The 13,113-nt window shown below is 39.1% G+C and overlaps 1 protein-coding gene across 6 annotated transcripts; it reads left to right on the top strand.

Moving 5' to 3' along the window:
* The first annotated feature begins 203 nt into the window (after positions 1 to 203).
* Positions 204 to 11,726, top strand: LOC114861341 (gastrula zinc finger protein XlCGF57.1-like). 6 transcript variants are annotated; one of them, XR_008695556.1, is made up of 4 exons: positions 204 to 767; positions 3,153 to 4,302; positions 10,132 to 10,228; positions 10,854 to 11,726. XR_008695556.1 is itself a non-coding variant. In XM_055511391.1 (2 exons), exons 1-2 carry the CDS (start codon positions 258 to 260, stop codon positions 10,156 to 10,158), a joined length of 537 nt encoding a protein of 178 aa, XP_055367366.1. In that variant the 5' UTR covers positions 205 to 257; the 3' UTR covers positions 10,159 to 11,726. The 6 variants fall into 6 exon arrangements, 2 of the variants coding, with proteins under 2 accessions (XP_055367366.1, XP_040928071.1); XR_003786779.3 differs by having other exon boundaries at positions 10,132 to 11,726; XR_008695557.1 differs by lacking the exon at positions 3,153 to 4,302 and having other exon boundaries at positions 205 to 767.
* The last annotated feature ends 1,387 nt before the right edge of the window (positions 11,727 to 13,113 follow it).

The raw sequence follows: 13,113 nt of genomic DNA, 5'->3' as shown, positions 1-13,113 counted from the left end.
AGAATAGAGTGTGTATATATATATATATATATATATATATATATATATTTTTTTTTTTTTTTTTTTTTTTTAAATAACCTTTATTGAACGTAGACAGCTCGATCAGTGAACAGAGCCTATATATATATCGGCTCTGTTCACTGATCGAACTGTCTACGTTCAATAAAGGTTATTTTAAAAAAGCGAAAAAAGCGAACATCCGGTTATCGCGAGACTCTGACAAAGCGACAACATAAGAGACGCATAAGAGACGCAACATGGCGGATATAGACAAAGACACAAACACGAAGGAAATAAAAGAAGAAAAACAAGATTCGGTTCCGATGGACCCGGGTCAGTTAAACATCAGAATTAAAGTAGACCACGACAACGAGCAGTATCAGTACAGGCGCGAGGTAAAGGAGGAGAAGTTGGGCCCGGACTTAGTAGACAAGCAGCACTGTAGCAGTGGTGTGAAGCAGGAGAACCAGGACTCGAATGATATGAAATATGACCAAAACTTTGTAATCAAGAACCACATCCAGAGCGACATTAAAGAGGAAACCCAAGATCCGGATATTAGCGACCAGAACCACATCAATATTGACATTAAAGAGGAAACCCAAGTTCCGGATATCAGCGACCAGAACCACATCAAGAGCGACATTAAAGAAGAAACCCAAGATCAGGATATCAGCAACCACAACCACCACAGTGGTGGAATAAATGAGCAGAACCGGAACCAAGACCATCGGAGCTACGTCCTCACTGAACCCACAGATGAACAGGTCAGTGCTGATACGTTAACCAGTAAAAATGGATCATAACGAACCAAAAAAAAACGAGGACGGGTCTCCAGTAATTACAAAATGTTTAACCAGTCATTTAAATGTTTGCAGTGAAGATGCTCAGTATAAAAACGATGAAGCTCGTTTCTTACTTAATATTTGTCGGTCATATCTGAAATCATTAACATTATCTGACTTTATTACACGTTATAGTTTCTGACTTTATGCAAAGTTGATCTGGTTGAATATCACGTCGTAGCTCTGTTGGAGAGGAAGCCGCTGGTTTAAGATTCAGGCCTATTGTGTTGTCTCTTCCTGCAGTGTTTTCTATAGGCTGCATTCATTTGATTAGTGTGTGTGACATGATGTAAACTAAGAACTCATTTTACACAAACGATGACCATCTGTGTTGCCAGATGGGAAATAAAGAAATACAGTACGGGGCGGCACTGTGGTGCAGTGGGTAGTGAGTGCAGAGTTTGCATGTTCTCCCTGTATTTGCATGGGTTCTCAACATTAAAAAATATCATATTTTGACAAAATATCATATTAAAAGGTTTCAGTGCTTTTAAAAAATACTATTCTATGTACGCGTAGGAAAATACCACAGATGCTTACTTACTTGAATTAAACAATTTGTTTATTCATTTTTGGAGCAAAAAACATTTGTGTTTCTTTAAGATGTTTTTTTTAACACTGTAATGTCTGACACCACATGAACACCGCAGCAGCAAAAGGATTCAACATTCATTCAAGTATTCTGTCCCTGAAACATAGTGTCTAACTCGCAGACAGGCGAAAAAGCTTTTATTTTTGAGTTTATTTTACTCACCAGTTAATGGGCCAAAGGCACTTGTCACTGCAGTCTGGAACTGATATGTCAACACAGGTGAATAGCACGCATTGTAACAAAGTGGGGTTCCTAGTTGGTCATTTATGAAGACTTTAGTTGCTCTTCTTTCTCTCTGTGATATCTTGATCCCTGTTCAACAGCCTCATTACTAGATGATGAGTCTGACACGTTGTCATTTTCAGTAACCACAACCTGATAGTTGTCCTGAGCATCATCACAATCCAAGACCAAAAGTTTATTTTTCTGAGTTTGTCCACACGGTATGTATGTACCATGATGTGTCCGCTTGCACTGAATGTCTTGCTCCCTCATTATTTAATGCCCATTCTTCATGTTTTTCCTGTGTTGTCTCTGATGGTGAAGAGTAAGATGAGTTAGACTCCTGTATCTACCCTTGAGCACTCCTTGTAGAGTGGTTTTGCTATAGAGAGATGTGTGCGCGCCACCAGTCACAACCAAGATATGGTTGTGTTTAGTTTGGGGATATTACCAATCTCATTATCTGACTCTGATGATTGAATCATCTGCTTAAATCTGGCAACAGTCTCGTCAGCTAAAAATCTGCTTTTGAGAGAGCTAATTAAATTATCAGCAGGAGGATGATAAACAACACAAAACACAACTGGCTTCTGAATTTTAGAGTCTGGGTGAGAAAGGCTCAGAGTGAGGCTCTCAAACGAGTTAGAACTATGTTTGGGCTTAGGAGTAATTAGCAAACCTGAGATTAAATTGCTGCTACTCCTTCACCTCGACCTGTACTTCTAGGAACATGATCGTTGACGTGACTCATTGGAGCCGACTCATTTAAACTCACATTCACCCTGCTGCAGCCAGGTTTCAGTGAAACAGAAGATCTATGTGATGGTCACTTATCAAGTCATTTAATAACAAGGATTTAGATGAGAGAGATCTAATTATTTAATAAACCACACTTTATTAACCTACCGTTACTTCGTTCTGTAAGAGCAATCATTTTTAATTAATTAATTAATTTTTATGATTTGTGTGTGACTCTGACCAGTCAGATCCACACTATCTCAAATGTCCCAAACGTGGACACTTCCAGCCGAGTGTCAGAGTACCAATCTGAGAATCTACAGGTCAAATCTACATGTTTTTCCTCAAAAGGCTAATAGCCAGATTTCTATTCTCCAAGAGCCTCTGTGAACATTAATCGAGCTCGAGCGAATTATTACTTTTTGATTTGGTGCACAAATTGTAGTTAAAAAATAAAAGTGCTCAGTGTATCAGAATATTGTACTAATATAAAATCTTTGATAGATGAATTAAAAGATCAATAATCATTAGCTGCATGGCCATGTTTGTTATTCTGCTGTTTGGAATTATCTTGTCCTGTTTCAGTTTTATTCTGTGTTTGTGTTGGCTAGATTATCTCAGCCAAGCACAGATTATGTCCCAGTGACACAAAGCAGCACAACGTGATAAACTGGAAGAACTTGCTGTCTTTTAGTATTGCAGTTATTTGTACCATGGTGATTTAATTTTCTGTTTTTCTATATCTTTTGCTTTAGAAAAACAGAGCAAGAAGGGCTTCAAAACTATATCCATGTCAGAAATGTGACCAAGACTTCACCACACCGTCATGGTTAAAGAATCATCGGAAGATTAATTCTGGAGCGAATCCATACAGCTGTGGCCAGTGTGGCAAAACCTTTACTGCAAGAACTAGTGTAAAGACCCATCAGCTGATTTGTTCAAGAGAAAGCCTGCACTCCTGTACTGAAGGTGGAGAAGCCTTACACCAGTCAAAGGATCTCAAAGTCCATCGTGTTCACACTGTAGAGAAACCTCACTCATGTGAACAGTGTGGAAAAACATTCTCTTACCTCAGTCACTTTCTGAGACACCACCGTATTCACACTGGAGAGAAACCACACTCATGTGAACAGTGTGGTAAATCTTATTCTGAGCGTGGTCAGTTGCTGGCACATCAACGTGTTCACACTGGAGAGAAGCCTCACTCATGTAGACAGTGTGGAAAAGCATTCTCTCGGCTCAGCCACTTGCGGACACATCAACATGTTCACACTGGAGAGAAACCTCACTCATGTGAACAGTGTGGAAAACGGTTCTCTCAGCTCAGTTACTTACTAATACACAAACGTGTTCACACTGGAGAAAAGCCTCACTCGTGTCAACACTGTGGAAAAGGGTTTTCTCGGCTCAGTCACTTACTGAGACACCAACGTGTTCACACTGGAGAAAAACCTCAGTCATGTGAACAGTGTGGAAAAGCATTTTCGCGGACTAATGACTTACTGAGACATCAACGTGTTCACACTAGAGAGAAACGTCACTCATGTGTACAGTGTGGAAAAGGGTTCTATTGGATCAGTGACTTACTTATACATCAACATGTTCACACTGGAGAGAAACCGCACTTGTGTGAACAGTGTGGTAAATTGTTTTCCCGGGCCAGTAATTTAGTGGCACACCAACTTGTTCACACTGGAGAGAAACCTCACTCATGTGAACAGTGCGGAAAAGCATTTTCTCGGATCAGTAATTTGCTGGCACACCAACGTGTTCACGCTAAAAAAGAAACCTCACTCATGTAAATAGTGTTGAAAAGCATTTTTTTCTAACAGACGTTGTTTACCAAGACACAAATGTATTCACAGAAGCTTTAATGATGTGAACTGTCAAAAAGCATTCTCTCAAGTAAGTAACTTCATTTGACTTGTTGGTCATGTTGTGGAAATCTTCTTATAAAGAAATCAACCGGAGATCATCAGTGTGATAAACCATCTCAAAGTTTACTCTCATGTCGACACGGAGTGGATCACAATTACATTTAAGACGTAAGGCACATCTCACTATGTACAAAGTATCCACTGAAGGACTGAGGACACAAGACCTGTATTTATACCCTGTTACAAACCCCCACATGAGCTGTTGACTGGTCTTTGATATACATGAGTGCAGTAAACCCCCCTTTACTTCCTTTAACAATGTTCCTGTGGTCACTACAGTGAAACCCCCACAATTTGACAACCAAATGCTTGATGACCCCCCAGGAACAACCCTCAGCCAGAGGCACAGCATCTCATGACAAACACAACATTTCCCACATTCCTCCCTTTTTGACACTAAGTGTCAAACATACAAGCAAGGGAAATTATTGTCAACATTTGAAGGTATTGTCCATTTGCTGTCTGTCTCCCTTTTAAGTCCTTGATGTTCTGTTGGTGCTCGTCCACATTCATAGAAGGAAACATGGTTTCCCTATTCAAAGAAGATTCCTTAAACCTGTTCTGCTTCTTGGAGTTTCCGATGTTGCTCTTCTGTTGATTCCATCTCTGTTGTCCTTCGTTTTATCTTTTTCCTAATGTTGATTTGTTTCGCAATCTGAAGACATTCAAACAGTTGAAGTTGATGTTCCACTGAATCTTCCACAATCAGCAATTCCCTAGCAGAAGCATCGTTGATGACGCTTTCATCAAATTTCTAGTCATCGGTGGTCCAAAACAGTAGGTCAGGTCAGCTCCTGCTTTCAGGGGGAGAATCATTAAGGGAAGCTTAAAAGTATAAAACTATAAGCAGTTACACCCTGCACATAAATGACATCATCAATGACACAAAGCAGTAGCAGCTAATGCTGATAAAAGTTAGTTAGATGTTAGTGTTAGTGTTAGTAAGTGTTAGTATTAGAAAAATAGAAATAGAAGAACGGTTTCTTACAGTGTGAAAACAGGAAACATTTTATAAAATTGAAAACATGTTCAAAGTAAAAGCAAAAACTGTTCGAAAAGCTATTGTGGAATAGTCTCAGTAACCATGTTGTTACTGTAATCAAACATTATAAAAATGTGAAGCAGAAAGTATCATAGGCTTCACTGTGAGGTCTTACTATGGCTCCTATGACAATTATGTAAGACAGAATCATTTTAGATGTTTGTTTGTGAAAATAATAAAACAGTAGCTGATGCATTTTTAAGGAATGTAAATAAAATGAACATCAATAAACAATAGACTTATGTTTAGTTCAAAACCAATCATTTTGAAGGATCTAATCATTCACCTTTTCAAACCTTAGCTTTGGAGGTTACAGCTGTTAAATAGTTCCTGGTAAAAAGGACCTTAAGACATTTATGTATTTTATTTTATGTTTTTACTGATTGATAATTTGGCTTCTTATACTTGCATTTGTGTCATTGGTCACAATTTTAAGATTTAATTTAATTTGAATGTATTTGTAATCCAGTTTTGATTGTCATCTAGAAACCAACACTATCATTCTCAGAAGAAAATTGTCTAGGTTAACGTCAATAATATTCAGACTCTTTCAACTCTTAATGTTGGATGAGAAATCAGAACCACTTTCAAAACACAAAAAATGTAAAAATCACAAACAAATATTTAGACCTCCTCCCTTTTGATACATGGATTTAACCCATGAGTCAATTGCTTAAAAGAAAAGAGATGTTAGCATGTGTACCTTGATTAACCCAGGTTCACCCTTCATCAAAACCTGATTTCACAAAGATGATATGGATTGAAAATGACAAGAACAGAAATGATTGTATGTGGTCCTTCAAACATCTGTTTAAAGCATCTTATTAGAAAAACTCATTTTACTGCAGATAATCTAAGATTAAAAACAAACACAAGCATATAAAACAATCAAAAATCCCCAAACAAGCAAAAACAAAACTATATAGTGTATGTACACTGAATTCAGTAACACCTTCTCTAACTCTTAAAATAAAAATCAAGTCTGTGTTGCAGTCAGAAGTCCAAGTCAAAAAGTCATGTATAGTCACAAAAAATAATCCCATGTAAATTGTTATATGGGAGAGATCACAAATCCATGGACACTAATACACTTCTAAAAACTTCAATTAAGATATCGCTTAGTGATTCTATTAAATGTTTTGTTTGTAAATTTTGCATCTCCAATAATCCAATATTTCTAGGAAAATTACGAATAGAATCAACTTTTTTAGTAAACCTTCCGGAGGAAATAATCTGGCCACATAACACAAATGAACCCTGTAAAGTTATAGCAAATTCCAATAACGTGAGTCAAAGATAACATGAATACGCTAGATTCACATTCAGTTAGTAATCACTGATAAACCACCAGGACTGTCTGGGTGAAAACAGCTCCATATGGTTCTAAAGTTAATTAACCCTTTGGTGTGAGGACAGACAAGGTGGGGGTGAGGTGTCAAACAATGGAACCTTGGCTTAGAGACTCAAGTAAAATCTATTCGGATGTTATCAGTTTCAGTAAACATCCACATCAACCAGTATCTGGTCATAATTACTATCCCGTTTTATCATTATCATTATTACATTATCATCACTCAGGGATGAAAATGACTATAGAAAAAATTGGTTATTCATCTATTTTTCTATCAATCTGACATATGTGCTTTCCCTATAAAATCTTTTTAAAAATTTAATTCAATCCTACTGATTTCTTTTCAAAAACTTGTGGAGCATAAATAGTCTGGATATAAAAACTACTCATTCTAAATTTACTGTTGAAATTTAGTATTGATTTGGGAAACATCTTAATAATTTATCCCTTTTCTATATGTTTCTATGTTCATTGCTGTGTCTTCTCTATGCTCTGACCTGTTCTCCTCTGCTGTCTCTGTGGTTTAGCTGATTTTGATGAAATCCTTGGGTCTGGATCGAACTGGATCTGGTTCTTCTTGATTAGAATAGTCACATTATGATTCTGATCGCTCTGTCAGTGCTGTTCTCTTCTCCTTCATTCATTTTCTTGGACCTTTCTCACACCGGCTGGTGTAAACTTCCATCACCTTCAGTCCCTTGAAGAGACAGCAGCTGTTCTTCCATCTCTCAGTCACCAACACCTTCCCGTCTTCACTCCTGAGCATTTGTTGCATCTTCCCTTTTGTTCAGATTCTGGTGCCTGTAATCAACAAACACCTACTGGAAGAAAATCCTTTTTTCCTGGAAGGAGCAGTTAGTGAGAGTCTTGGTTTGTGTCCTGCACAGAGGTCAGAGAGAGGTCAGAGAGTGTCCTTTCTCCCCCACTGTGGGTATTCTGCTTCTGGTCAACATCAGCTTTTGTTGGTCCCAGATTCCTGTAGAGATGACGTCTCCTTGATGGATCAAAGCTCCTCACACAGAGACAGCAGGGTACAGATCCCTGATTCCTCCCCTACTTGCTAATTTATCCCCATTGTTCACTTTCACAAGACTTTCTTTCTCAAAACAAATCTTACAGATTTCCATCTACTCTTAACCTTCCCTACCTTCTTCTTCCTACCTGCCAACTTCCTCTTCTCCTGGTTCAACCTTTTGCTAATGAGTGACACGGACTACATAATAAAATGTTATTTGTTTCTATAGTTTACCTGGTGCCAAAGTTGAACATCCTCACCCAGTTTTCCATTGTTTGCAGCCTGTTAATCAGAGCCTGTAAGAATTAAATAGTAATTTCTCTGGTTTTGTTCCTAGACTCACTTGGGCAGATGCTTAGACTTTAATTGGATTTTTTCAAACACACAAGTCTCCACTCATTCTGATCTTCCCATACCACAGCATGGTTAGACATTAGCATTCACACAATTACCTTATGATGACTCTGGTTCAGCCAGGTAGTTTGAACGACACATTCGTTCAGAGCAGCGTGCCCTGTGGTGTGTCTATCATGCTGCACACACACACTGAAGGAGTCATCACAAGCTTATAGCATTATATATATATTATTAGATCAATCATATTCCCTTTACTCCAGTGGGACATCCATAGATCTACTATCTCCATAATTAAGTATAATTAATAGTTATCTTATATAACAGTTATAATTAATCTAGACTTAAAAACCAACAACAAAAAACAAACAAGCCACATCTGACACAAAGTGACATATAACACACAAGCTGAGCTTAAAGTGGTTCACAATCTTGCTTAATTTTTACTCGTACGGGGGTTTCCCTTATAAGCCCTCATGGCTTCACAAATTCTTCGTAATCCTACCAGTGATCAATCAGTTACCTTTCCCTGTTTATTTGTATTTTTTTTTTTTTTTATCCACACTGGTGTCTGCTACTCACAAAGTCCTTCACAGACTAATGGGCTCTCACTCACCATCAAGGTATTACAGAATTTAAACACGAACGTGACTTAACCAATACCAAGCGCTACAACACCCAAAGTGTTTCCGTAAACAGAGATGATTCATAACACTGTACTCACAAACTGAATGGAGCGTCCGCTGTCCGCCACCCGGACCCAGCATCAGGCGGGATTTCAGCCCTCCATTTGTTGGAGCGGAAATTTCCCTGAATCTCCTTTGAGATTCCCACCGGTGGTTTACCTTCAGTCTGGGCCAGGCGTCGATCAACGGAACATCCATCCCACTTCTGACACCAAATTGTTGTGGAAATCTTCTTATAAAGAAATCAACCGGAGATCATCAGTGTGATAAACCATCTCAAAGTTTACTCTCATGTCGACACGGAGTGGATCACAATTACATTTAAGACGTAAGGCACATCTCACTATGTACAAAGTATCCACTGAAGGACTGAGGACACAAGACCTGTATTTATACCCTGTTACAAACCCCCACATGAGCTGTTGACTGGTCTTTGATATACATGAGTGCAGTAAACCCCCCTTTACTTCCTTAACAATGTTCCTGTGGTCACTACAGTGAAACCCCCACAATTTGACAACCAAATGCTTGATGACCCCCCAGGAACAACCCTCAGCCAGAGGCACAGCATCTCATGACAAACACAACATTTCCCACAGTCAACAGAGGGATCTGCTATGTCATATGCCAATGAATCCAAGGTAACAAACATTGATGATAATGTTAACGTTATCAAACCTGAGCAGGAGAAAAAGAAAGCACTACAGGAGAAGAGAGTTTAAAGTAGGGTAAAGTCTCAAAACAAGCAGACAGATGAAGAGAAGTAAAAAGAGATATTTACATGGTTGATGTTATTATACAGTAAAACATGATTTTCTTATATAAACGCATCACATGATTTCTAATAATTAAAGAAGAATGAAGAAGAAGAAGAAATCCTTTATTGGTCATTATCACAGCATGTAACAATGAAATTTGACTACTGCATTTAACCCATCTCTGTAGGGAGCACTGCTCCCTACAGGCATGCTAGAAAGCATGCTAGTGCCAAGTGTCTTAATCAGAGACACACTTGGTGCTCTGGTGGGGGTCTGAACCTAGGACCCTCCACCCCCCAAACCAACACTCTGCCACTGTTACAATGACCCAATGAAACCTGTTCTCTGCATTTAACCTATCCCGTGGGGTAGCAGTGGGCAGCCATAGTGTGGAGACCAGGGATCTAGTGTGAATTGTCTTACTTGCGGTTGAACAGGGGACCTTCTGCTTCTGAGGCCAATGCTCAATCTACTTCTTCTACTTCTTTTATTATTTTTTTTTGGAAGTTTTAATTAGGGTAGAATTAAATGTTACAGAGCAAGAAAAAAGTCCAGGTATGCTCTTGCCTACTCAAGCTTTTTTTTTTACAGAACCAAAGGGTCAGTGGAAAGTGCTAGATTCCCCAAGAGGAGCACCTAAGTTAAAATTGCCAACAAACTGCTATAGCATACACATCCCTGGACCGAGGTAATGTTAACTCCTGAATTGAATGTTTTTTCCTTGAGAAAATCTCCTACACACCCATCCCAAGATAAAAAGTACAGAGTCCCTTTATCCAAAAAAGAGGAATTATTACCAACTTCTTAAGTTGTTAAGTTTTCGTCTCTTATTATTATGATGCGTCAAACTTTTTTTAACTTGTTTCAATTTTGTAATTTGTACAATTTTGTTTAATCAGAAAGTCATTTCAAGTAACTCCAACTGAGCTAAGATTTATCTTAAGCAATCATAATTTTTACTCACTATTTTGAGTAAATTAGACTAATTTGATACCTTCGGCTCCAGACAGCTTTTCCTTTTTTGGCTGAGCTGTACTGCCGTTTACTGGGACTGGGTTGATATACAAAGTAAGCTGACATGAGCAGAAAAATGTGTATAAAAGGTTTATTTATTTAAACCCCAGGTTTCAGAGCATAGACTATTTTGGAAAGAGATTCCCAATAAAACATCTACACATCTTCGACTCTATCATAAAACTTACTGAGACAAAGGGGTTGTGGCTATATTCGAAGTAGACATAGGGTAAAAGTACACATTTTTAGATTCAGTTTGTGATTCACTGTGATGCTAATGATATTCAGCTGTCCCTCAGGACATAGTCAATCCCTTCATCTACCCCACCATCGTCTACTCTCACCATCTGCCTGGAGGAGATAAAGACGTGGAAGAAAGCAAAATGTCCTGCAGCTGAACAGCTCTAGGACTGAAACTATTTTACAAACCCCACACCAGGTTAGAACATCTAACATCACCTGTATTACCCTCTCTAGTCAGGACATTGTCAACATCTGTTACCAACCACAAGGTTAAAATGGACTGAACTTATGAGGCTTACATCAAAAGTTAGTCCACTCGTTTCAATCCAAGCCGGATTTCTGCAACGCACTTCTAACTACTGGACTACCGGGAAAACCCATTCAAAACAGTGCTGCTAGGATCCTCATAAGGGTGCGTAAATACAATCCAATACAACCATTCTTAAATCCCCCCATTGGCTCCTGGTCTCTTTTAGAATTGATTACAAGGTTGCATTGACCGTTCAGTTAAAGGTGTGAGCCAAGCCCCGCCTGAAGCTGCTCCGGTGACTCACACTATCAGACCATACATCTACACACACACTCCTGAGAAAACACAAATGAGCAGCCTTGAGTTTCCGACGCTGGATGAAGTATAGACTCTTCACAGTACGGGTGCGACAGTGACTCAGACGACATTGGAAGGGAAACCTGGCGGTGATCAGCTGATCACAACCTAAAGGACCCTAACGAACAATCAATGCGTCAACACACAGGTTGGAAACAATCTAACGCTACTGTTCAACAGGAAGAAGCAGATTGTTACAGACAAATCGATTGTAACCTTGTTTTGTTAAACTTCATTTTATGTTACTCTGATTATTGCCTTAATCATATGATGTTTCTATGTAATTTTACACACTATTTTTGATAAAGAAAATTTCACAATATCTTAAAGTTGATTTGGTGTTTAATTTGCTCACAATCACTTCACAATCACAGTTTTTATCCTTCATCTAAAGATGATAGGGGTTATAAGACAACACAAGCAGCAATATGCATAATCATTCTGGTTAATCCCTGATTCTCCTATTCATACTAGACCCATATGTACAATTAAAGATCCAACAGCATTGAAGAAACTTTATACAACAGAGTCCCATAGGATACTTATGGCTAACATAAATTAATGGTCTTTATCACAATCAATGGCGTCTCATTAATGTTACTGATGATGGCAAGAAGGCCACAGCAAAAACAGCTCCAAACCTTTTATCCCTAAGTTATTTGCATTTTAAGTGAAGATGCATTTTGAATCTTAATGAGTTAATACGCTGACATTGACATTTTCTATTCTTTTAGTGTGTGATTAATGTGTAATCAAAAGGGGGGAACAAAATGTGGTGGAAATTTCCCATACACAAGCATAAGAGAGAGAGTTGTCTTTTGTGTGATTTGTTATAAAAATAAAGGAAAATAAAAAAAATGGGGAAAGCAAATTAAAAACATGGATGTTGATCGTGCAAATCAACAAATCAAAAACCAGCTGGGGAGATCAGAGCATACAAAAGGAAACATCCAGACACCCTGATCATCATCATGGGTAACTTTAAAAAGCAAAACTGAGCCAGCAACTACCCAGATACAGGCAGCATGTGAAGTGTCCCACCAGAGATGTGAACACACTGGACCACTGCTACACTGCCCTTTCCCCTGTGCAGCACTGGGCCTCTCTGACCACTGTCTGCTTCACCTCATCCCAACTTTACGGCAGAAATCATGAACCTGTAAACCTGTGGTCAGGACAGTGAAAATGTGGACGGAGGAGTCCAAATTGCAGCTGCAGGGCTGCTTTGACTCTACTGACAGGTTTTTGAAGCTGCAGCGAGAGACATCCATGAGCTCACTGACACTGTGACATCTTACATTAGCTTTTGTGAGGACAGGACAAAAACTTTACACACATTCAACAACTACAAGCCATGGTTCACACTGGACTTAAAGAAGCCAGGCCAAGAAAGAAGCAAGAAGCCTCCATGAGTGATGACCGGTCCCTGTAGAGGCAGGCCATAAACAAGCTGACAAAGGAGATGAAGGCAGCTAAAAGGAGATATGGCGAAAGGCTGCAGAACAGAACCAACTCTTCCAAAGGTAGAACACCAGAAAGGCTTCAGGACCTAAGGGTGTGTCCCCAACCTGCCTCAGAGTCTGCGCTGACCAGCTGGCAGCGATCTTCACCCAGATCTTCAACTGGTCTCTGCAGTTGTCTACAGTGCCCAACTGCTTCAGACAGTCCACCATCATGCCCCTCCCTAAGAGGTCCATCATCACCAGCCT

Source organism: Betta splendens, chromosome 9, assembly GCF_900634795.4.
Source record: "Betta splendens chromosome 9, fBetSpl5.4, whole genome shotgun sequence".
In the NCBI taxonomy this organism is placed as follows: domain Eukaryota; kingdom Metazoa; phylum Chordata; class Actinopteri; order Anabantiformes; family Osphronemidae; genus Betta; species Betta splendens.
The sequence above is the reverse complement of the archived record's forward strand: the minus strand, read 5'-3'. Positions and strand labels throughout refer to the sequence as shown.